The sequence below is a fragment of the Leuresthes tenuis genome, unplaced genomic scaffold (genome assembly GCF_036924035.1).
Source record: "Leuresthes tenuis unplaced genomic scaffold, fLeuTen1.0.hap1 SCAF_7, whole genome shotgun sequence".
Classification (NCBI taxonomy): domain Eukaryota; kingdom Metazoa; phylum Chordata; class Actinopteri; order Atheriniformes; family Atherinopsidae; genus Leuresthes; species Leuresthes tenuis.
In genome coordinates, this window is record NW_027325361.1 from 140579 (window position 1) to 165033 (window position 24455).

At 44.9% G+C, this 24455-nt stretch overlaps 1 protein-coding gene across 1 annotated transcript; it reads right to left on the reverse strand.

The window, feature by feature from the left end:
* Positions 1 to 5688: 5688 nt before the first annotated feature.
* Positions 5689 to 24202, reverse strand: plppr3b (phospholipid phosphatase related 3b). Its single transcript, XM_072388803.1, has 8 exons — positions 23861 to 24202; positions 22544 to 22646; positions 17431 to 17616; positions 16363 to 16489; positions 16092 to 16287; positions 15962 to 16019; positions 11381 to 11554; positions 5689 to 9128 (listed from the first exon to the last, which is right to left on the reverse strand). The coding sequence occupies exons 2-8, from the start codon at positions 22640 to 22642 to the stop codon at positions 7752 to 7754; spliced, it is 2217 nt and encodes a 738-aa protein (XP_072244904.1). The 5' UTR covers positions 22643 to 22646; positions 23861 to 24202; the 3' UTR covers positions 5689 to 7751.
* Positions 24203 to 24455: the final 253 nt, after the last annotated feature.

Here is a 24455-nt window from a genome sequence, read left to right on the forward strand (position 1 = left end):
TTATACACACCCTGAGTACTGACTGCCATATTCTATATTATACACACCCTGAGTACTGACTGCCAGGTTCTATATTATAAACACCCTGAGTACTGACTGCCAGGTTCTATATTATACAAACCCTGAGTACTGACTGCCAGATTTTAAAATTAAAAGTACCCTGAGTACTGACTGCCAGGTTCTATATTATACACACCCTGAGTACTGACTGCCAAATTCTAAATTAGAGGGACCCTGAGTACTGACTGCCAGGTGCTAGATTATACAAACCCTGAGTACTGACTGCAAGGTACTATATTAGTATAACCCTGAGTACTGACTGCCAGGTTCCATATTAGCATAACCCTGAGTACTAGCTGCCAGGTTCTATATTACAACAACCATCTTGGACTTCTATGCCTGCACCCTATCTCTACTCTGTCACCTCTGACAGAGTCGGACTCGTGGGTTCCTTCTATGTAGTTTATTGTTAGCTTTTTATACAGCTGTTATATCTTCATTTGTAAGTCGCTGTGGATAAAAGCGTCTGATAAATACAGAAACATGAACGTATCAGAAAAATTAAGACAGACAGATAGATAATAGAGAAATCCTAAAAATTGTAAATTTTCAAGTTAAACACAAGAACATGACACCACCCCGCCCCAAACCATATTTACACAAAGTTGTTCATGAAAGTTTAACTGAGCTAAAAGCCCTGAAAGAGGACTGTTTGCAGAGCTTCTTTCTCCCTTTCTGCAGGTCAGCAGAGGTGAGTTTGGTAATGTGGTGCAGCCTCATGACTCGCTTGCAGGGAATCCTTCCCTCCTCAAAGCAACTTCCAACTTCTTCCTCATATCTTTGTCTTTGGGAAACCTTCAAAATAAAAACGGAGAGATTCGAGAAAGTCAACACAAAAACATTTTAAAAATAGAGATCAAGCTTATTTTCTTCCTTATTCTTCTAATTTTCTTCCTTCAAATTTCTTAAGAGGTTTCGGGTCAACAAAACTCCCATTTTGATGCATATCTGTTGAAAATAAACCAAAGCTGCTGAAATTGCAAGTAAGCTTTTTTGCAAACTATTCTACAGTCAGATGTTCTGTTGTCTGTATTTTTAAGTGAGTGGGTATGAGACATGAGAGGCATAGCCTATTACATGTGTTAGGATGAAAGAGTTACATGTGAATAATACAGCCTGCGTCACCTGCGTAAAATTTGCTAGTCAATGTTATATCAGCAATATTTGCATTATTTCTACAATAACATTCCTGTGTGAGTTGTAATCTAAGCCTGTGTTATGGAATATATGATTTATAAAGTCTCAGGTGGCCTAATAGCCGGGTGAACACCAGCTATAAACATAGCCTAGCTTAATGTTTGCTGGCTATGATTTTGGTGGCAGACATAAATACAGTACAATAATATTCTATTCACAAAATACAACCAATAATAATGTTAAATCTTACTTGTGAAAAGTAATCCCTGACCCCTGTTGCACAGGAATACGCCGCATAGTGCTCTGGCATCTTGAATATACGTTTCTGTCTATGGGTAGGATGACTGGTCCAAGACGGCGGCTGTATTTCTCACGCCCGAGTGGTCGATGCGGTGTCTACTGTTTATAATGTCTATGAGAACAACTCTGTCCTGAATGCCAGGTTCTATATTATTTAACCCTGAGTTCTGACTGCCAGGTTCAATTCAATTCAATTTGGTTTTATTTATATAGTGCCAAATTACAACAAATGTCATCTCAAGACACTTCAATGATATAGTCCAATTCAAGCTAATTGGAGTTCATTTCATTGTAATCATAATACAATACAATACAATTCAAAATTAATCCAATTCACTCATACAAAGCCAATTCAAAAACAATTTCCTAGCTAAGGAAACCAACAGATTCCACTAAAACTTCTCTTTGGTCCAATCCCCATCCTGAGAGTGCACAAGGCGACTGTGGAGAGAAAAAACTCCCTTTTATGTTATGTTTGTGCATTTAGCAGACGCTTTTATCCAAAGCGACTTACAGATAGGGTAAAGGGGTCTTGCCTAAGGACCCCTACTGGAGGTAGTACCTTTCATGCAGGGGATTTGAAGCCAGATCTCCCACTTGAAAGGTGGCAATCATACCACTAAACTATCCAGTCCTTATAACAGGAAGAAACCTCCATCAGAACCAGAATGGAACTTTATGCCATGCTGTCTGATAATGTTACCTAATGGAAGCATGTATAAAGTAAAAAGAATCGGTCCAAGCACAGAACCCTGAGGAACTCCATGACTTACTCTGGTGTTTGAGGAAGATTCTTCATTTAGAAGAACAAACTGGAATCTATCAGATAAATATGACCTAAACCAGCCTAATGCAGTTCCTTTAATCCCAATAACATGTTCAAGTCTCTGTAACAGAATGCTGTGATCGATCGTATCAAATGCAGCTCTGAGATCCAACAGGACAAGCACAGAAACAAGTCCGCTATCAGAGGCTAAGAGGAGATCATTGGTAACTTTCACCAGTGCTGTTTCTGTGCTATGATGCACTCTGAATCCTGACTGAAACTCTTCAAACAGATTATTTCTGTGTAAATGATCACAAAGTTGAGCTGAAACTATTTTTTTCAAGAACTTTAGACAAAAAAGGGAGATTGGATATAGGTTGATAATTAGCCAACACTTCTGAATCAAGAGTAGGTTTTTTAAGTAAAGGTTTAATTACAGCAACCTTAAAAGTCTGAGGAACATATCCTGTCAACAAAGACCGATTGATCAGATCCAATATGGAAGTATTGATTAAGGGGAAAACCTCCTTGAACAGTCTGGTTGGGATTGGGTCTAAAATACAAGTTGATGGTTTAGAAGAGACTATTGCTGTTGTTAGCTCAGAGAGATCAACTGGGCAGAAGCTGTCTAAATACAATTCAGGTTCGAAAGATACTTCTAAAGCTGCTCTACTTGATGATACATCAGTGATAATAGTGGGAAGGATTCCATTAATCTTCTCTCTGATAGAAACAATTTTATTGATGAAGAATCTCATGAAATCATCACTGCTGAGAGTTAAAGGAATACATGACTCAACAGAGCTCGGACTCTTTGTCAGCCTGGCAACAGTGCTGAAAAGAAACCTGGGATTATTCTTATTCCCTTCTATCAATAATGAATAAAAAGCAGTTCTAGCTTTACGAAGGGCTTTCTTATACGTTATTAAACTATCTTTCCAGACTAATTGAGACTCTTCTAAATTAGAGGAATGCCACTGTCTCTCCAGCTTTCTTCAGTCTGCTTTAAAGCACGCAGCTGTGAATTATACCAAGGAGCCAACCTCTTCTGACTGATTACCTTCCTTTTCAGAGGGGCAACATTGTCCAGTGTTGGACGCATTGAAGCTATAGTGCTGTCAACAAGAGAGTCAAGTTCTACTGGAGTAAAGTTTAGGTAGCCGTCCTGTGTCATATCAGCACATGGCAGTGAAGAAAAGGATGATGAAATCAACTCTTTAAATCTGGTTACAGCATTCTCTGACAGACACCTTCTATATGTAGAATTCTTCTCAGAAGCTATAGTCAAGTAATGTAAATTCAAAAGTAATCAAAAAATGGTCAGACAAGACAGGGTTATGAGGGAAAACTGTTAACTGTTCACTCTCAATGCCATAAGTCAGCACAAGGTCAAGGGTATGATTAAGGCAGTGAGTAGGTCTGTGAACACTTTGAGAAAATCCAATAGAGTCTAATATAGAATTAAAGTTAATATTTAGGCTGTCATTTTCAACACCTACATGAATATTAAAGTCACCCACTACAATGACTTTATCTGTACTCAGCACTAACTGGGATAAAAACTCTGAGAATTCAGACAGAAACTCAGAATAAGGGCCAGGTGGACGATACACAACAACAAACACAAGAGGTTTCTGTGATTTCCACTTTGGGAAAAACTGAGAATCAGAGATTCAAAAGAGCTAAAACTGATCTTGGGTCTAGGACTGATTAGTAACCCTGATCTGAAGATAGCTGCCACTCCTCCTCCTCTGCCTGTGGTTGGAGGAACATTTAAATAGTCAGAGGGAGTTGATTCATTAATGCTAACATGATCCTCCTGCTGCAGCCAGGTTTCTGTAAAACAAAATATATCAATATGATGATATTTAGATCAATATGATCACAGATCAAATCATTCACTAACAGAGACTTCAAAGGGAGAGATCTAATACTCAGCAAACCACATTTAATTGTTTGATGATTTTGTTCAGTTAAAGTTATTGTTTTAAATTTTGCTTAAGGATTTGCTCCTTTTGTGTTTTTTGATGGGGGTTGGGGGGGGGGGGGGTGTCATGTTTTTGGATGAGTAATAAATTCGTCCATATTTCTAGAAATGAGAGCCGCTCCTTCCAAAGAAGAAGAAGTCTTTCGGATGAGAGGGGAAATGTTTCCCTTTATTCAAGCTCTTACCACGACCTGGATCCTCATCAGCGTTATTACACATTATTTTGCAGTGTTCAGAGCAGTCTAAAACACGCTAATTTCATTGAAGAAACATCAGAAAAGGAAAAATATTGAACATTGTGTGACTTTTTCTTTCATTTATGTATATTCTTTGTTAGTTGTTTTGTAAGTTTTATTTGCTTTGATGTTCTTGATTTCTCTCAGTTTTCGTTGTTAGTTTCAACATTTTGTTGGTGAATAATGACCAGCAGCAGCTCTAATGATGGCATCATGCAGACCCCCTGACTGGGACCCAGCAGCTAGTGGACAGCAGCCGTATTACAGCTGTGGCCACAGGTTTCTGCAGTGTGCTGTTGCCATAGCAACACGGTGGCTGCTGCATTGCCTCCAGGAAAAGATGAAGAGGAGCCGTGTGTTTGTGAGGACCAGGTGCAGTTCCTGCTCTGGATCTCTCTGGTTCTGTTTACATGTTCAGGTGCTCTAAGGATTCTGGTTCTGACCGGGCTGCAGGTCTGAATGTATGCATGAATTGGAAAAATTTGGAATTTAAATTAATTGGACTCTACTTGGGCTGAACTGGACATTGTAATTGAAGTGCCTTGAGATGACATTTGTTGTGGTTTGGCACTTTATAAATAAGCTGAATTGAATGGAATACTGTTGGCCCAAGCCTCATCAGAAATGGGCTCCATGGAAGGGTGGCTGTCAAGAAGCCGTTCTTAAGGAAGGGAAACAGGGAGAAAAGGCTGAGCTGTGCCAAATGACACAAGAAGTGGACTGAAAATCAGTGGCAACAGGTCTTATGGAGGGATGAATCCTCCCCAGAGCCCGGACCTCAACATTATTGAAGCAGTGTGGGATCATCTGACAGAGAACGGAACAAAAGGCAGCCCACATCCAAAGAAGAGCTTTGGGATGTCCTTCAAGAAGCCTGGAGAACTATTCCTGAAGACTCCTTAAAGAAATGACAGAAAGCTTGTCTCAGAGGGTTCAGGCTGTGTTGGAGAATAAAGGAGCTCAGACCAGAGATTCACTTTAAAGCTGCTGAGAACTGAGAAAAACTCTGTTTCTGCCTCAGATTCTGGGTTTATGTTCATGTTTCAACATGTTTCAGTGAATCTCTGCAGCTGCTTCCTGTTTTTATGGAAATATAGACAGAAATGAGGTCTGAATCAGGACTGTTGAACAGAACTATCTGTAATGGAAGAACAGCTCACAGACGCTTTCTGTTAATAAAAGCTGGATAAAGTGAAGTCGAAGAACACATTTTAATAGACTTTTCATCTTGACGAGCACAGAGCATGCAGCATCATCTTCAGTCTTTTTGTAGCAGCAGTTTGTCTTTTTACAGTCACGTGATGTTCGGATTCAAGATAAATGATGTTTCATGGTTTTACATTCAAATGGAAACACTGAGTCAGTCTTTCAGAATTTAACAGCCTCTCAGAAAGATTCGTATCACATGCGACAATACAGACATGTTATTGGTTCATCAATACTTGACTTTCACAGAAACTCTGTCATTGGACCCCAGCGGGCCGTGAGCTCGGTTTGGTTCCAGTCGTAAGGCTTTTTTTCTAATCATTCAATCTTTTTAGCGTATTAAAACTAAGAATGAGTTGCTAGGAGCTGCCCAATGTCACATTTTTAACAAACAGGAAGAATTACCGGCCCACTCAACAGCATGCCTCCCATCAAAAACACAGGATAAAAACACAGAAGAAGAAAAAACAACCCTGTTCGTTCTGATCCAATGTCAGAAAACACGCTAACAGAGGAAAAAATTCAGAACATTCACAGAACTTTGCTTTGTCATTACCTCCCACATGATGCACAGACCGGGTCGACATTTTAATTTGATCCAGTTTAAACACTCAGAGGAGACCTGCTGCCTCAGCCAATCAGAAGGCAGCGTTCAGACAAACATGCCAGAGTCACTATAGCAACCAACCATGACAACACAGAGGCAACAACAGAATCAACCAGGAAATATACAACCGGGTCTGGGTTCTGGTGTCGGATCCAGGGTCTGATTTGTAGCCCTGGTTCTGACATATGGCTCTGATTCAGCTCCATGGTTCTGGTTTGTGGTTCTGGTGTAAAGTAGGTTATTTGTTAAATGAGTTGCTATGGAAACTGCCTAGCACACTGTGGGACGTCTTTTCTGTGGACAGGAAACCGTACATGCTGTTAAGGAGCGGTTCTGTCCAGGTGCGGTTCTGCCCAGATGCGTTGGTGTACAGGAGTGGTTCTGTTAAGATGAGGTTCTGTCCATATGTGGTGCAGTCCAGATGCGGTTCTGTCTAGGTGTGGTTCTGTCCAGATGCGGTGGTGTCCAGGTTCAGCTCTATCCAGGTGTGCTGCTGTCCAGGAGTGGTTCTGTTAAGATGAGGTTCTGTTCAGGTGTACTGCTGTCCAGGTGAGGTCCTTTCCAGGGGCCTTTCTGTCCAGGTGCGTTTCTGTCCAGGTGTGGTTCTGTCCAAGTGTGGTTTTGTCCAGGTGTCCAGGTGTGTAGGTGTACAGGTGTGTAGGTGTAGTTCTGTCCAGGTGTCCAGGTGTCCAGGTGTGGTTCTGTCCAGGTGTGGTTCTGTCCATGTGTCTAGGTGTGTAGGTGTCCAGGTGTGGTTCTGTCCAGGTGTGGTTCTGTCCATGTGTCTAGGTGTCCAGGTGTGGTTCTGTCCAGGTGTGGTTCTGTCCATGTGTCTAGGTGTCCAGGTGTGGTTCTGTCCAGGTGTGTAGGTGTCCAGGTGTGGTTCTGTCCAGGTGTGTAGGTGTCCAGGTGTGTAGGTGTCCAGGTGTGTAGGTGTCCAGGTGTGGTTCTGTCCATGTGTCTAGGTGTCCAGGTGTGGTTCTGTCCAGGTGTGTAGGTGTCCAGGTGTGTAGGTGTCCAGGTGTGGTTCTGTCCAGGTGTGTAGGTGTCCAGGTGTGGTTCTGTCCAGGTGTACAGATGTGTAGGTGTGTAGGTGTCCAGGTGTGGTTCTGTCCAGGTGTGTAGGTGTCCAGGTGTGGTTCTGTCCAGGTGTACAGATGTGTAGGTGTACAGGTGTCCAGGTGTGGTTCTGTCCAGGTGTGTAGGTGTCCAGGTGTGTAGGTGTCCAGGTGTGGTTCTGTCCAGGTGTGTAGGTGTACAGGTGTGTAGGTGTCCAGGTGTGTAGGTGTCCAGGTGTGGTTCTGTCCAGGTGTGTAGGTGTCCAGGTGTGGTTCTGTCCAGGTGTACAGATGTGTAGGTGTACAGGTGTCCAGGTGTGGTTCTGTCCAGGTGTGTAGGTGGACAGGTGTGGTGTTGTGCAGATTAAGGCTGCTCTTATGAATCAGTCAGATTCTAATCCTTAAACCTCCGACCCTGCAAACTTCTGTAATAATTCTCCTGTTCAGTCTGATTTCGTATCTCTCGATCCAGGAGAACGAGCGCCGTCTTGCGTCTCATCGCCATCTCCCTACGCTGAGCGTCTGCTGACATTTCCACCTGTGAGTGGGGCGGGGCTGCAGCGGGGTCCATAGCAGTGCATGGCGAGGCTGATCGGCGTGGACAGAAGCTGCTGCCGCGGGTGGCCGAGTCTCCTCGGCTAAGGTGGTTCAGGTCGTAGGCGTCTCGTGGGTCATTTCCATTGGACACCACCGCCCACTCCCAAGGATTTCCGTTACCTGCAAGGGGCGGGGCCTGGGGAGGGGTTGGGGCATGTATGACAGAGTGTTGTGGGGCGTGGGCATCCACTGTGGTTATACTCCGCCCCCGCCCCTCCTGATGCTCAGAGGGGGGATGGTAGTGCGATGAGTCTGTGGTGGAGGAGGTGCCGGAGCAGGTGGAGGTGGTCTCTGAGGATTTCTCACCTGAGGAGGAGGAGGGAAGGAGGCCCTGCTGCTTCGACATGGCAATGACCTGCATCAGTCGTGGCTGGTTGGCAGAACCACGGGCCGACCCCTCCCCACTCGTCTTCTCCCGGATGGCGAGCCACTTGGCCCGGGTCAAGGCGCTTTTAGGGGACACCGGGGGGGGTCCTGCTTCAGGGATTTGTGGCGGTCTGGGGGTCGGCACAGCTTTAGCACTACCAGGAGGGGGGGTGCGGTTGCGACCTGAGTTTGCCCTCCCAGACTGCGCTGTGGGCTGGTAGATTGGGGCTTGAGACCCCCCATCATCCGTCCCGATGGAGCCCACCTCAGAGCTGTCTTCACCGGCTTCGTACTCCCCCTCGTCCCGGAGGCTCAGGCCTCGCATCTCCATCGACTTCTGCTTCCACTCTGAAACCAGCTGCTGCGACCTCATTGGGTCCAGCGGTACCTGCACAGCCTTCAGGCGCCGCTGCCCTGGCTGTACCGGATCCTCCGCTCCCTCGCTGGAACTGAGTATCCCATCAACCTTCATGCTCGCCCTTGGCAGTGTGTTACTAAAGGTCAGCATGGTCTCCTTCCCCATGGGACTCCGAGGAGCCAGGAGCTCCACGTCAACGCTGGCCCTCTTCAGGCTTCCCATGGAGCCCTTCTCCCTCTGCAAGGGCACCAGGCCCTCCAGCCTGTCCATGGGGGCCGGCGCTGACGCGATCTCATCGTGACTTTCGGAGGCGGAGGCCGGGCCCTTGTTGTAGACGGAGTCGTGTCCTCGCTCTGTCAGCGCACGGAGAGGATCTTCCTTCAGGGGTGGGGAGGGTGGAGCCTGACTGACATCCTCAGAGGACCTGAAGTTGGTGACGGCGTGGAGAGCCTGGAGGAGGACGATAAGAGCAGGTGGTCACAGAGCTGCTCACAGAGACCTCACCTGAGAGTCACCTGAGACTCACCTGAGAGTCACCTGAGAGTCACCTGAGACCTCACCTGTGACTCACCTGAGAGTCACCTGAGACTCACCTGAGAGTCACCTGTGACTCACCTGAGAGTCACCTGAGAGTCACCTGTGACTCACCTGAGACTCACCTGTGACTCACCTGAGACTCACCTGAGAGCTCACCTGTGACTCACCTGAGACTCACCTGAGACCTCACCTGAGAGTCACCTGAGAGTCACCTGAGACTCACCTGAGAGTCACCTGAGACTCACCTGAGACCTCACCTGTGACTCACCTGAGAGTCACCTGTGACTCACCTGAGAGTCACCTGTGACTCACCTGAGAGTCACCTGAGAGTCACCTGAGAGTCACCTGAGAGTCACCTGAGACTCACCTGAGAGTCACCTGAGACTCACCTGAGACCTCACCTGTGACTCACCTGAGACCTCACCTGAGATTCACCTGTGACTCACCTGAGAGTCACCTGTGACTCACCTGAGAGTCACCTGAGACTCACCTGAGACCTCACCTGAGACTCACCTGAGAGTCACCTGAGAGTCACCTGAGAGTCACCTGTGACTCACCTGAGACTCACCTGAGAGCTCACCTGTGACTCACCTGAGACTCACCTGAGAGCTCACCTGAGAGCTCACCTGTGACTCACCTGAGACTCACCTGAGACCTCACCTGAGACTCACCTGAGAGTCACCTGTGACTCACCTGAGACTCACCTGAGACCTCACCTGAGACTCACCTGAGAGTCACCTGAGAACTCACCTGAGACTCACCTGAGACTCACCTGAGAGTCACCTGAGACCTCACCTGAGACTCACCTGAGAGTCACCTGAGAGTCACCTGAGACTCACCTGAGAACTCACCTGAGACTCACCTGAGACTCACCTGTGACTCACCTGAGACCTCACCTGAGACTCACCTGAGAGTCACCTGAGAACTCACCTGAGACTCACCTGAGACCTCACCTGAGACTCACCTGAGAGTCACCTGAGAGTCACCTGAGAGTCACCTGTGACTCACCTGAGACTCACCTGAGAGCTCACCTGTGACTCACCTGAGACTCACCTGAGACTCACCTGAGAGCTCACCTGTGACTCACCTGAGACTCACCTGAGACCTCACCTGAGACTCACCTGAGAGTCACCTGTGACTCACCTGAGACTCACCTGAGACCTCACCTGAGACTCACCTGAGAGTCACCTGAGAACTCACCTGAGACTCACCTGAGACTCACCTGAGAGTCACCTGAGACCTCACCTGAGACTCACCTGAGAGTCACCTGAGAGTCACCTGAGACTCACCTGAGAACTCACCTGAGACTCACCTGAGACTCACCTGAGACTCACCTGTGACTCACCTGAGAGTCACCTGAGACTCACCTGAGACTCACCTGAGACTCACCTGAGAGTCACCTGAGACCTCACCTGAGACTCACCTGAGAGTCACCTGAGACTCACCTGAGAACTCACCTGAGACTCACCTGAGACTCACCTGAGACTCACCTGTGACTCACCTGAGAGTCACCTGAGACTCACCTGAGACTCACCTGAGAGTCACCTGAGACTCACCTGAGACTCACCTGAGACTCACCTGTGACTCACCTGAGACTCACCTGTGACTCACCTGAGAGTCACCTGAGACTCACCTGAGACTCACCTGAGAACTCACCTGAGACTCACCTGAGACTCACCTGAGACTCACCTGTGACTCACCTGAGAGTCACCTGAGACTCACCTGAGACTCACCTGAGACTCACCTGAGAGTCACCTGAGACTCACCTGAGACTCACCTGAGACTCACCTGAGACTCACCTGAGACTCACCTGAGACTCACCTGAGACCTCACCTGTCTAATGGGAACAGAACTGAGGTTGGAGTTGTAACGAACCACAAAAGATTTTAATTCTGATTCATCTTCATCGTGTTGTTGCTCAGTAACGGTAGCTGCAGAACTCACCAGGTGGGTCAGCAGAACTCCCCGGGTGGGTCAGCACCAGGTGGGTCAGCAGAACTCACCGGGTGGGTCAGCAGAACTCACCGGGTGGGTCAGCACCAGGTGGGTCACCAGAACTCACCGGGTGGGTCAGCAGAACTCCCCAGGTGGGTCAGCAGAACTCACCAGGTGGGTCAGCACCAGGTGGGTCAGCAGAACTCACCGGGTGGGTCAGCAGAACTCACCAGGTACACAGCAATGAAGGCTCCAATGAGAAAGCCCACGTAGACGTCGATAGGATGGCTGCGGTGCTGCGTGATCTGAGTCAGGCCCGTCAACGCTGCTGCGATAGCAAACCCAAACACCAGCACCGGCTTTAGCAGCTTGGTGCTGTCTGAGATGGTTGAATTAAAGTACATCTGAAAGAAAGGAGGAGGTCCGAAAACAAGATCCATCAGAACCAAACATCAGAACCAAACATCAGAACCACACATCAGAACTAACATCAGAACCAAACATCAGAACCAAACATCAGAACTCAACATCAGAACCAAACATCAGAACCAAACATCAGAACTCAACATCAGAACCAAACATCAGAACTCAACATCAGAACCAAACATCAGAACCAAACATCAGAACCAAACATTAGAACCACACATCAGAACCAAACATCAGAACCAAACATCAGAACCACACATCAGAACCAAACATCAGGACAAACATCAGAACCACACATCAGAACTCAACATCAGAACCAAACATCAGAACCAAACATCAGAACCAAACATCAGAACCACACATCAGAACCAAACATCAGAACCAAACATCAGAACTCAACATCAGAACCAAACATCAGAACTCAACATCAGAACCAAACATCAGAACCAAACATCAGAACCAAACATTAGAACCACACATCAGAACCAAACATCAGAACCAAACATCAGAACCACACATCAGAACCAAACATCAGAACCAAACATCAGAACCACACATCAGAACCAAACATCAGAACCAAACATCAGAACTCAACATCAGAACCAAACATCAGAACCAAACATCAGAACCAAACATTAGAACCACACATCAGAACCAAACATCAGAACCAAACATCAGAACCCCACATCAGAACCAAACATCAGAACTAAACATCAGAACCAAATATCAGAACCAAACATCAGAACCAAAAATCAGAACCAAACATCAGAACCAAACATCAGAACTCAACATCAGAACCAAACATCAGAACCAAACATCAGAACCAAACATCAGAACTCAACATCAGAACCAAACATCAGAACCAAACATCAGAACCACACATCAGAACCAAACATCAGAACCAAACATCAGAACCACACATCAGAACCAAACATCAGAACCACACATCAGAACCAAACATCAGAACCACACATCAGAACCAAACATCAGAACCAAACATCAGAACTCAACATCAGAACCAATCATCAGAACCAAACATCAGAACCACACATCAGAACCACACATCAGAACCAAACATCAGAACCACACATCAGAACCAAACATCAGAACCACACATCAGAACCAAACATCAGAACCACACATCAGAACCAAACATCAGAACCACACATCAGAACCACACATCAGAACCAAACATCAGAACCACACATCAGAACCAAACATCAGAACCAAACATCAGAACTCAACATCAGAACCACACATCAGAACCACACATCAGAACCACACATCAGAACCAAACATCAGAACTCAACATCAGAACCAAACATCAGAACCAAACATCAGAACCACACATCAGAACCAAACATCAGAACCACACATCAGAACCAAACATCAGAACCAAACATCAGGACAAACATCAGAACCACACATCAGAACCAAACATCAGAACCAAACATCAGAACCAAACATCAGAACCAAACATCAGAACCAAACATCAGAACCAAACATCAGAACCACACATCAGAACCAAACATCAGAACTCAACATCAGAACCAAACATCAGAACTCAACATCAGAACCAAACATCAGAACCAAACATCAGAACCAAACATTAGAACCACACATCAGAACCAAATATCAGAACCAAACATCAGAACTCAACATCAGAACCAAACATCAGAACCAAAAATCAGAACCAAACATCAGAACCAAACATCAGAACTCAACATCAGAACCAAACATCAGAACCAAACATCAGAACCACACATCAGAACCAAACATCAGAACCAAACATCAGGACAAACATCAGAACCACACATCAGAACCAAACATCAGAACCAAACATCAGAACCAAACATCAGAACCACACATCAGAACCAAACATCAGAACCAAACATCAGAACCACACATCAGAACCAAACATCAGAACCAAACATCAGAACTCAACATCAGAACCAAACATCAGAACTCAACATCAGAACCAAACATCAGAACCAAACATCAGAACCAAACATTAGAACCACACATCAGAACCAAATATCAGAACCAAACATCAGAACTCAACATCAGAACCAAACATCAGAACCAAAAATCAGAACCAAACATCAGAACCAAACATCAGAACTCAACATCAGAACCAAACATCAGAACCAAACATCAGAACCAAACATCAGAACTCAACATCAGAACCAAACATCAGAACCAAACATCAGAACCACACATCAGAACCAAACATCAGAACCAAACATCAGAACCACACATCAGAACCAAACATCAGAACCAAACATCAGAACCAAACATCAGAACTCAACATCAGAACCACACATCAGAACCAAACATCAGAACCACACATCAGAACCACACATCAGAACCAAACATCAGAACCACACATCAGAACCAAACATCAGAACCACACATCAGAACTCAACATCAGAACCACACATCAGAACCACACATCAGAACCACACATCAGAACCAAACATCAGAACTCAACATCAGAACCAAACATCAGAACCAAACATCAGAACTCAACATCAGAACCAAACATCAGAACCAAACATCAGAACCAAACATCAGAACCACACATCAGAACCACACATCAGAACCAAACATCAGAACCACACATCAGAACCAAACATCAGAACCACACATCAGAACCACACATCAGAACCAAACATCAGAACCACACATCAGAACCAAACATCAGAACCAAACATCAGAACTCAACATCAGAACCACACATCAGAACCAAACATCAGAACCACACATCAGAACCACACATCAGAACCAAACATCAGAACTCAACATCAGAACCACACATCAGAACCAAACATCAGAACCACACATCAGAACCAAACATCAGAACCACACATCAGAACCAAACATCAGAACCAAACATCAGAACCAAACATCAGGACCAAACATCAGAACTCAACATCAGAACCAAACATCAGAACCACACATCAGAACCACACATCAGAACCAAACATCAGGACCAAACATCAGAACCAAACATCAGAACCAAACATCAGAACCAAACATCAGGACCAAACATCAGAACCACACATCAGAACCAAACATCAGGACCAAACATCAGAACCAAACATCAGAACCAAACATCAGGACCAAACATCAGAACCACACATCAGAACCACACATCAGAACCAAACATCAGAACCAAACATCAGAACCACACATCAGAACCAAACATCAGAACTCAACATCAGAACCAAACATCAGAACCAAACATCAGAACCACACATCAGAACCAAACATCAGAACCAAACATCAGAACCACACATCAGAACCAAACATCAGAACCAAACATCAGAACCACACATCAGAACCAAACATCAGAACCAAACATCAGGACCAAACATCAGAACCACACATCAGAACCAAACATCAGAACCAAACATCAGAACCAAACATCAGAACCACACATCAGAACCAAACATTAGAACCAAACATCAGAACCAAACAGCAGAACCAAACATCAGAACCAAACAGCAGAACCAAACATCAGAACCAAACATCAGAACCAAACATCAGGACCAAACATCAGGACCAAACATCAGAACCAAACATCAGAACCAAACATCAGGACCAAACATCAGAACCACACATCAGAACCACACATCAGAACCAAACATCAGAACCAAACATCAGAACCACACATCAGAACCACACATCAGAACCAAACATCAGGACCAAACATCAGAACCAAACATCAGAACCAAACATCAGAACCAAACATCAGGACCAAACATCAGAACCACACATCAGAACCAAACATCAGGACCAAACATCAGAACCAAACATCAGAACCAAACATCAGGACCAAACATCAGAACCAAACATCAGAACCACACATCAGAACCAAACATCAGAACCAAACATCAGAACCACACATCAGAACCACACATCAGAACCAAACATCAGAACTCAACATCAGAACCAAACATCAGAACCAAACATCAGAACCACACATCAGAACCAAACATCAGAACCAAACATCAGAACCAAACATCAGAACCACACATCAGAACCAAACATCAGAACCAAACATCAGAACCACACATCAGAACCAAACATCAGAACCAAACATCAGAACCAAACATCAGGACCAAACATCAGAACCACACATCAGAACTCAACATCAGAACCACACATCAGAACCAAACATTAGAACCAAACATCAGAACCAAACATCAGAACCAAACATCAGAACCAAACAGCAGAACCAAACATCAGAACCAAACATCAGAACCAAACATCAGGACCAAACATCAGAACCAAACATCAGAACCAAACATCAGGACCAAACATCAGAACCAAACATCAGAACCACACATCAGGACCAAACAGCCATGCCTGGGAACACTTACAGAAACGTAAACAGCAGCAAAGGCCGACAGCGTTGCATGCTGGGAAGGAAACGTCCTCCTGTTGGGAAGAGACGCATCAATCAGCAGTCGCCACCTGTCCCACAGCCCAAACAGGAAGTGAGGTGCGTACCTGGCGGCCATGATGGCGTGCTGGTCGTGTCCTGAGCAGATGTCTTTGGTGATGTAAGCGTTTTTATCACATGACACGCCTACGAGGGTGTAGTTGGGTTTGCAGACGGTGAGGAAGAACGGCGCGTGGTACCCTGTCGACAGCTGGATGATGTCAGTGAGCAGCGCCGTCGCACACAGCCCGAACACGTGCACACCTGCACACACACAGCGCCACTCACAGACAGGCGGCAAACAGACAGGTGTGTCAGGTGCAGTGGGCGGAGTCATACCTACGAAGCGGACCGTCCTCCTCAGGAAGGAGTTGAAGCTGCAGCCTCCGGCGTTGATGCTACCCTCAGCTCTGCGGAGCTTCAGCCGGGACTGCAGGCAGTAGATGACTCCTTCAACCAGCATGATCTGGTGGGCAAAACAAACGCACTCTGAGCAGCTGCAACACCACAGTGAAAGGAAACCGGGTCGGCTCTTTAACCAACCCAGAGTCAGGCCTTCAAACCATCCGGTGCTGGCTTTTTAACCGATCCGGGATCTGTAAACAGATCAGGGGACAGAATCCCTCGGACTTCCTGTCAGTCAGAGCTGATGGTGTCAGCTGGTGACGGGTGGAGGTGGGCAGGGATGCTGATGGCCTCAGAGCCTCTGGCACTGAGTGGCGCCCCCTGTGGTCGCACACTGTAACAGCAACTGATGGTTCCTCTGAAACTGGTTTCCCAGTTTCTCATTTGGTGACATGTTTTAACACCAAACTAAACTAATAAGTGAGCATATTTCTGGTTCTGTTTATCCACACTTTTATGAGCAAAATCTGCAGTTTCAAGCAAATAACTTTATTAATTCATTGCTATTGAGAGGAAGAAAATGTCCGATGGATGACTGACTGTTCGCTCAGCAGAGGGGGGGATAAAAAATAAGTAGGTGGACGAAAGAACTTCATCATTTTGTAAAAATATTCAGTAAAACAGCTGAATAATTCTTGCAATCTTCACAGTTTTAGAGAATGATCTGACAGAGCCATTAGGTCCTTGGACAGTTTCATTCCATGGAACTAACCCCCTGACGAGGAGCCAAAACAGTGGTGGGCGTGATCCCTGTGATGTCCCCCGTTGGTTTGTACGCTGCTCTTTGCCAACATCATGGAATATTTACAGTCAGAAGTGACCATATATGCACAAGAAGGTGGACCAGGAGAGTGTTCCTCCAAAGCTGATTGGACAAATGATCGCGTTATTTCAGGAAGAGCAACGAGCAAAGAGCAGAGGAAGGGAATCTACCCGTTTCACAGTATATCATAAATGAGAAAACCAGTAACATCCAATAACAATAAATGATGGTCAGGATACCGAAGCGGCTGGGCCAGCAAAGGCGAGGCTCAGCAACATCAGCAGCGGGATCAGCTCGTCTCCTCCGTCCACGTACGGCATGCTGAGCTCTCTGTCGTGGCAGCGGAACCCCACCTGAGCCGGCTGGACCACGTCCGTCAGCTCCAGGAAGTAAAGTGACACCATAGAAGAAGCCACGATGGGCAGCTGCAAACAAAGAGGTCAACAAATAGAGAGTATGTCAGGATTTAGGGGCCTCACATCTGGAACCAAACAGCTGCAGCCAGACTGAAACATGAAAACAGGGATCCCTGGATGCTGCTTGTTGTCCCCTCTTTCCTGTCCTCTCAGCCCCAGCTGGCAGAGGCAGATGGTTCTGGTTCTGATGGAGTTTTTTCTCTCCACAGTCGCCTCGTGCAGCTCAGGAGAGTTAAATTGGGCTGTAATCTTGTTAAATTGGGCTGTAATCTTGTTAAATTGGGCTGTAATCTTGTTAAATTGGACTGTAATCTTGTTAAATTGGGCTGTAATCTTGTTAAATTGGACTGTAATCTTGTTAAATTGGGCTGTAATCTTGTTAAATTGGACTGTAATCTTGTTAAATTGGGCTGTAATCTTGTTAAATTGGGCTGTAATCTTGTTAAATTGGACTGTAATCTTGTTAAATTGGGCTGTAATCTTGTTAAATTGGGCTGTAATCTTGTTAAATTGGACTGTAATCTTGTTCAATTGGGCTGTAATCTTGTTAAATTGGGCTGTAATCTTGTTAAATTGGGCTGTAATCTTGTTAAATTGGACTGTAATCTTGTTAAATTGGGCTGTAATCTTGTTAAATTGGGCTGTAATCTTGTTAAATTGGACTGTAATCTTGTTAAATTGGGCTGTAATATTGTTAAATTGGGCTGTAATATTGTTAAATTGGACTGTAATCTTGTTAAATTGGGCTGTAATATTGTTAAATTGGGCTGTAATATTGTTAAATTGGACTGTAATCTTGTTAAATTGGACTGTAATCTTGTTAAATTGGACTGTAATCTTGTTAAATTGGACTGTAATCTTGTTAAATTGGACTGTAATCTTGTTAAATTGGACTGTAATCTTGTTAAATTGGGCTGTAATCTTGTTAAATTGGACTGTAATTTTGTTAAATTGGACTGTAATCTTGTTAAATTGGGCTGTAATTTTGTTAAATTGGACTGTAATCTTGTTAAATTGGACTGTAATCTTGTTAAATTGGACTGTAATCTTGTTAAATTGGGCTGTAATCTTGTTAAATTGGGCTGTAATCTTGTTAAATTGGACTGTAATCTTGTTAAATTGGACTGTAATCTTGTTAAATTGGACTGTAATCTTGTTAAATTGGACTGTAATCTTGTTCAATTGGGCTGTAATCTTGTTAAATTGGGCTGTAATCTTGTTAAATTGGACTGTAATCTTGTTAAATTGGACTGTAATCTTGTTAAATTGGACTGTAATCTTGTTAAATTGGACTGTAATCTTGTTAAATTGGACTGTAATCTTGTTAAATTGGGCTGTAATCTTGTTAAATTGGACTGTAATTTTGTTAAATTGGACTGTAATCTTGTTAAATTGGGCTGTAATTTTGTTAAATTGGACTGTAATCTTGTTAAATTGGACTGTAATCTTGTTAAATTGGACTGTAATCTTGTTAAATTGGGCTGTAATCTTGTTAAATTGGGCTGTAATCTTGTTAAATTGGACTGTAATCTTGTTAAATTGGGCTGTAATCTTGTTAAATTGGACTGTAATCTTGTTAAATTGGGCTGTAATCTTGTTAAATTGGGCTGTAATCTTGTTAAATTGGACTGTAATCTTGTTAAATTGGACTGTAATCTTGTTAAATTGGGCTGTAATCTTGTTAAATTGGGCTGTAATCTTGTTAAATTGGGCTGTAATCTTGTTAAATTGGGCTGTAATCTTGTTAAATTGGACTGTAATCTTGTTAAATTGGGCTGTAATCTTGTTAAATTGGGCTGTAATCTTGTTAAATTGGACTGTAATCTTGTTAAATTGGGCTGTAATCTTTGAAGTGCCTTGGAAGTGATTTGGTGCTTTATGAATAAACCTTTCCTGAACTAAATTTTTTAAAAATGATTGTGAAAGGTCACAACTTTTAGTTTATTTTTAGTTTAGCTCCAGTTCCCAACAAAGCTAACCTCAGATCACTTTACAGAGAAAGTAAAAAAGTTCTGAACGGGTCCAATTGTCCAACTAAAGAAGCCAACAGATCCCATCTAACACTTTATAAAACTAAACCAGTGTTACTATGAAGTCAATAAATGGATTTATGCAGTAGGTCTTTCCTAATATGCTATGAATTGGAATGATCTGCACGACATATTTCAGTGTAAATATGAGCCGTCAGCTCAGATATTCTGTGTCTTGCATGTATTGACTGAGAATCTATCATCACTACTGGGCCTGCTACCATGGATGATTACTTTTTTTAAATTGAATACTGTTAATCCTCTCTGGATCCCTGTAAAACAAAGTGACACAGTGATGGTTTGCTTTCTGCAGAGGCCACAGGACACCGGCCCAGCAACAGGCCTCACAGCTTTCCACCCAGAGAGCAGCTTAATGTGAGTGCAGAATATCCCGTGGTTCCATATAAGTCATGTCTTTGTGTCCTGATTAAGGACAGCATGGACCAACGTGATGAGGTCAGCACAAGCAGAGATGGAGGGATCCTGAGTGAAGACACGTCTTCCGACAGGCTTATAGCGATAGCGATAATAATTATCCATAGCGATAGCGGCGGGCCAGAGAAATTCATATTGTATTTTTTCAGCTTGAGAAAAACCGTGTGAGCGTGAGAACTTGTTGAAATGCGTGTCTCTTGAGAGTTGAGAGCCCTGATTTTTAGCATTAAGCCATACAGTCCTGCAGCACCGGTAGGGTTAGGGTTACCATGGTACCGTGCAGTTGCCGTTGCCATGGTCGCTTCAGAGCTGTTCACACAGCAATCTGTAGACAGGCCACATTTAAAGAGCTAATGTGAACAGCCAAACTAAAAAATCGGGTTAGAGTTAGGGTGAACGTAGGCTTTGAGGGACGTCTGACTCGCCTTTTCTCCCGCTGTGCCAACTTTACCGTGGGGGACGGAGATCGTACTTTCATGCATTCTTGATATTCCAGGACTTGCTTGTGGCTGAGGCGCTGAAGCAAATTGCCGCCTCCTCCTCCAAAGTGTTGCCTCCTGCGGCTACAATTTTACAACATTTGCAGAATATCGTTGTTTGATCAACGTCGGATTTTTTAAAGCTGAAGAACTTCCAAACAACAGACACGGCTCTTCTTTTCGGTACGAGTTCTTCGGTTTCATTGTTTACTTGTTCTGAAACTTCAGTCTGAGAACGTTCACCATGTTTATCCATTTTGTTCACCGCTCTATGAGATCCGAACACAGGCTCGTGAACGCTGCTCGTTTGGTGAAACTGCAAAACTATTCAATTCAGTTTTATTTATGTAGCGCCAAATTACAACAAATGTCATCTCAAGGAACTTAAATAGTATCGTCGAAATCAGGCCAATTGGAGTTCAATTCATTGTAATCATAATCCAATTAACTGATTTCTAAATAATCAGCCCCCCCTCAGCCCCCGTTCTGCTGCTCAGCGTTTCCAAAGTTTTACACACTCACCGGTATTGGGCTATATGAAAAATTCATATTCTAAAAAAAATAACACCGGTATTCAGTATGAACCGGTGTATAACCGGTTATACACCGGTATATAACCGGTGTATAACCGGTTATACACCGGTTATACACCGGTTATACACCGGTCATATACCGGTGTATAACCGGTGTATGACCGGTGTATGACCGGTGTATAACCGTTGTATAACCGGTGTATAACCGGTGTATAACCGGTGTATAACCGGTGTATAACCGGTGTATAACCGGTATATAACCGGTGTATAACCGGTATATAACCGGTGTATAACCGGTGTATAACCGGTGTATAACCGGTGTATAACCGGTGTATAACCGGTGTATAACCGGTGTATAACCGGTATATAACCGGTGTATAACCGGTGTATAACCGGTGTATAACCGGTATATAACCGGTGTATAACCGGTGTATAACCGGTGTATAACCGGTGTATAACCGGTATATAACCGGTGTATAACCGGTGTATAACCGGTATATAACCGGTGTATAACCGGTGTATAACCCTAACCCAGCACCAAGTTGGACTCATGTTCTTTTTATGAACAGCTGAACAGCTGAACAGTTGAACAGCTGAACAGCTGAACAGCTGAACAGCTGAAAAGCTGAACAGCTGAACAGTTGAACAGTTGAACAGTTGAACAGCTGAACAGTTGAACAGTTGAACAGCTGAACAGCTGAACAGCTGAACAGCTGAACAGTTGAACAGTTGAACAGCTGAACAGCTGAACAGTTGAACAGCTGAACAGTTGAACAGCTGAACAGTTGAACAGCTGAACAGTTGAACAGTTGAACAGCTGAACAGCTGAACAGCTGAACAGCTGAACAGTTGAACAGTTGAACAGCTGAACAGCTGAACAGCTGAACAGCTGAACAGCTGAACAGTTGAACAGCTGAACAGTTGAACAGTTGAACAGTTGAACAGTTGAACAGTTGAACAGCTGAACAGCTGAACAGTTGAACAGTTGAACAGCTGAACAGCTGAACAGTTGAACAGTTGAACAGCTGAACAGCTGAACAGTTGAACAGTTGAACAGCTGAACAGCTGAACAGTTGAACAGTTGAACAGCTGAACAGCTGAACAGCTGAACAGTTGAACAGTTGAACAGCTGAACAGTTGAACAGTTGAACAGTGAACCACAGCTCCAGAGTCTGCCAAATCTTCCTGGAGGTCTCTTGCAGTCAAACGGTGGTTCTGAGGTCTGAACCCCTTTGGCGAGCCGTGATCCTTACCAAAGGGGCTCCTAGGCATTAACTATGCAGGGTGCCCAGTTATTTTTTTATGTAACTGAAAATAAAACATGATTTTGTTTAACATGTAGAGGGAATGTGACTTCATGCGTTTTGGAGATCATTTCATCTTCCACTTGCTTAATTGTTGACATTAACACACATTTGGACCAGGGGTGCCCAAACCTTTGCATGTGACGGTTCCTCACCTCCACAAAGTAGAAACATGGCAGTAGAGTCAGACTGTCCTTTGGAGGTTTCTTCTTCATCTTCTCTGTGGAGGAGGTTATCATCATCATCATCCTCATCCACCTGTTACACAGGTGAAGACACAGCATTATGTGGAGTGGTGCCCCCTGCTGGTCAGGTTCTTCCCTGTTATTCGCTCTGAACTCTTTATCTAAGAAGGAAGAATCCCTTTAAACACTCAGATACAGCGAATCCCTGATCCACTGTGATGGCTGAAGAGGAAACTCAGTGTTCCTGATAGCAGAGGAGGAAAATAAATGAAGAAATATTCTATAAATAAATGAAGAAACAAAACTTACGTTCAAATGATGGAAATGTCATTGTGGGGATGTCAGAACCACCAACATGTGTCATTAATCATTTCAAACTAGTAAGAAACAAAAAGAAAACTATGGTCAGATTACGGCCCGTTTCTCGAACAGAACCGGCTTTCTGACTCTGACCCAGGAGCCCGGCATCACGGTTCTGAACATAAACAGAACTCTGTCTCAGTGCTCATGGACCCTCCAAAAAGTGTTCAACGCATGAATGAAGCCCTTAAACCTGCAGGTATGAGATCAGGCGGCAGTGAATGCATCACTTACAGACGCATCATGTGGCGTCCCCTCAGTTCTGGGTCTGAAACGGGGGGTTCTGTACTGTTTTGGGTCCAAGGAAACCGTTTCCCAAACAATACTCAGAGCTGAATAAGGCAGATCCTCTGCTGCTCATCGCCTAAAACTCCCCAGCTGACCTTATTAAGTTCTGCGGATCACCCGACCCGGATGCCTGAGAATATACAGAAACATTTAAGCCCCTCCACTCATGTTCTACGTTCATACAGAACCAGGCCCATCTCCTCGAAGCTTTCAAAACCACCAAACAGAACCAAGTTTGAAAATATCTGGATCAGAAGGAGTCCAGACAATCAGAATCAGTATAATTATGGTCCATTTGTGGTCAGACTCCAGCAGATCAGAACACTGGTTCTGGACCGGTTCTGAGGGAAGGTGTCTGGGTGATGGAGCAGCTGCTTCAGCATCATCATCCTCAACTGTCAATCAACAGAACAGTCTAAGCACAGAGCTCCTCCACCCACACGCGCGCGCGCAGGTATAACGGCCATGAAGCGCGTGCAGCCTGCAGTCATTCCACTGCGGTTCCGTTCGCAACAGACCGGATCCAATCCCAGAATGTTCGGCTTTATATGGCGTCACGGTTCTGAAGCTGCCCGCCAGCACACGCGCGCGCGCGCGCGCACACACACACACACGCATGCCTGAATCAGTTCGTCTCACCTCAGACCACCAACCCGCTCTGATCCACCTTTTCTGTCGCAGAAGCAGAACCGATTCCGTCGCGGAGCCGACACACCTGCCTGGTTACGGTTCGGTCCAGATCGGTCCGTTAGACCCGGTTTAGACTGCGTTTTGCTCCCGGTTCTGCAGATCTGAGACAGCGGTTGTGCCGCTGCGCGCGCGCGCGTGTGTGTGAGAGAGAGCGCTCAGAAAACGCGGAGCTGTCGGTGTGTGAACGAGAACCAACAATCGGTGACGCGCTGTGGCGTCATCAATGATGTCACAGCCTCCACACAGCAGCCTCTTGGTACTCACCTGTCCACCTTAAATCTGACGCTTTTTATGAAGTCTGGTGCACGGATCAGCACCTGCCTCCACCGCAGAGGTCACGTGACGGTCTGAGTGTGGGCCTCCGCACAGAACCTCCCCCCCAGACAGACTTCTGACCAATCAGAGGCCGACAGTGACCCCAACCCACCTGATAAATGACCCTTTAATCCCGATTCTGACCCAAAGCATCTGTTCCACCTTAGAAACTGAAGATCACTGCTGCCAAAGGAGCACCAACTGTGCAAGTCCTGGTTCTGAATGCCCC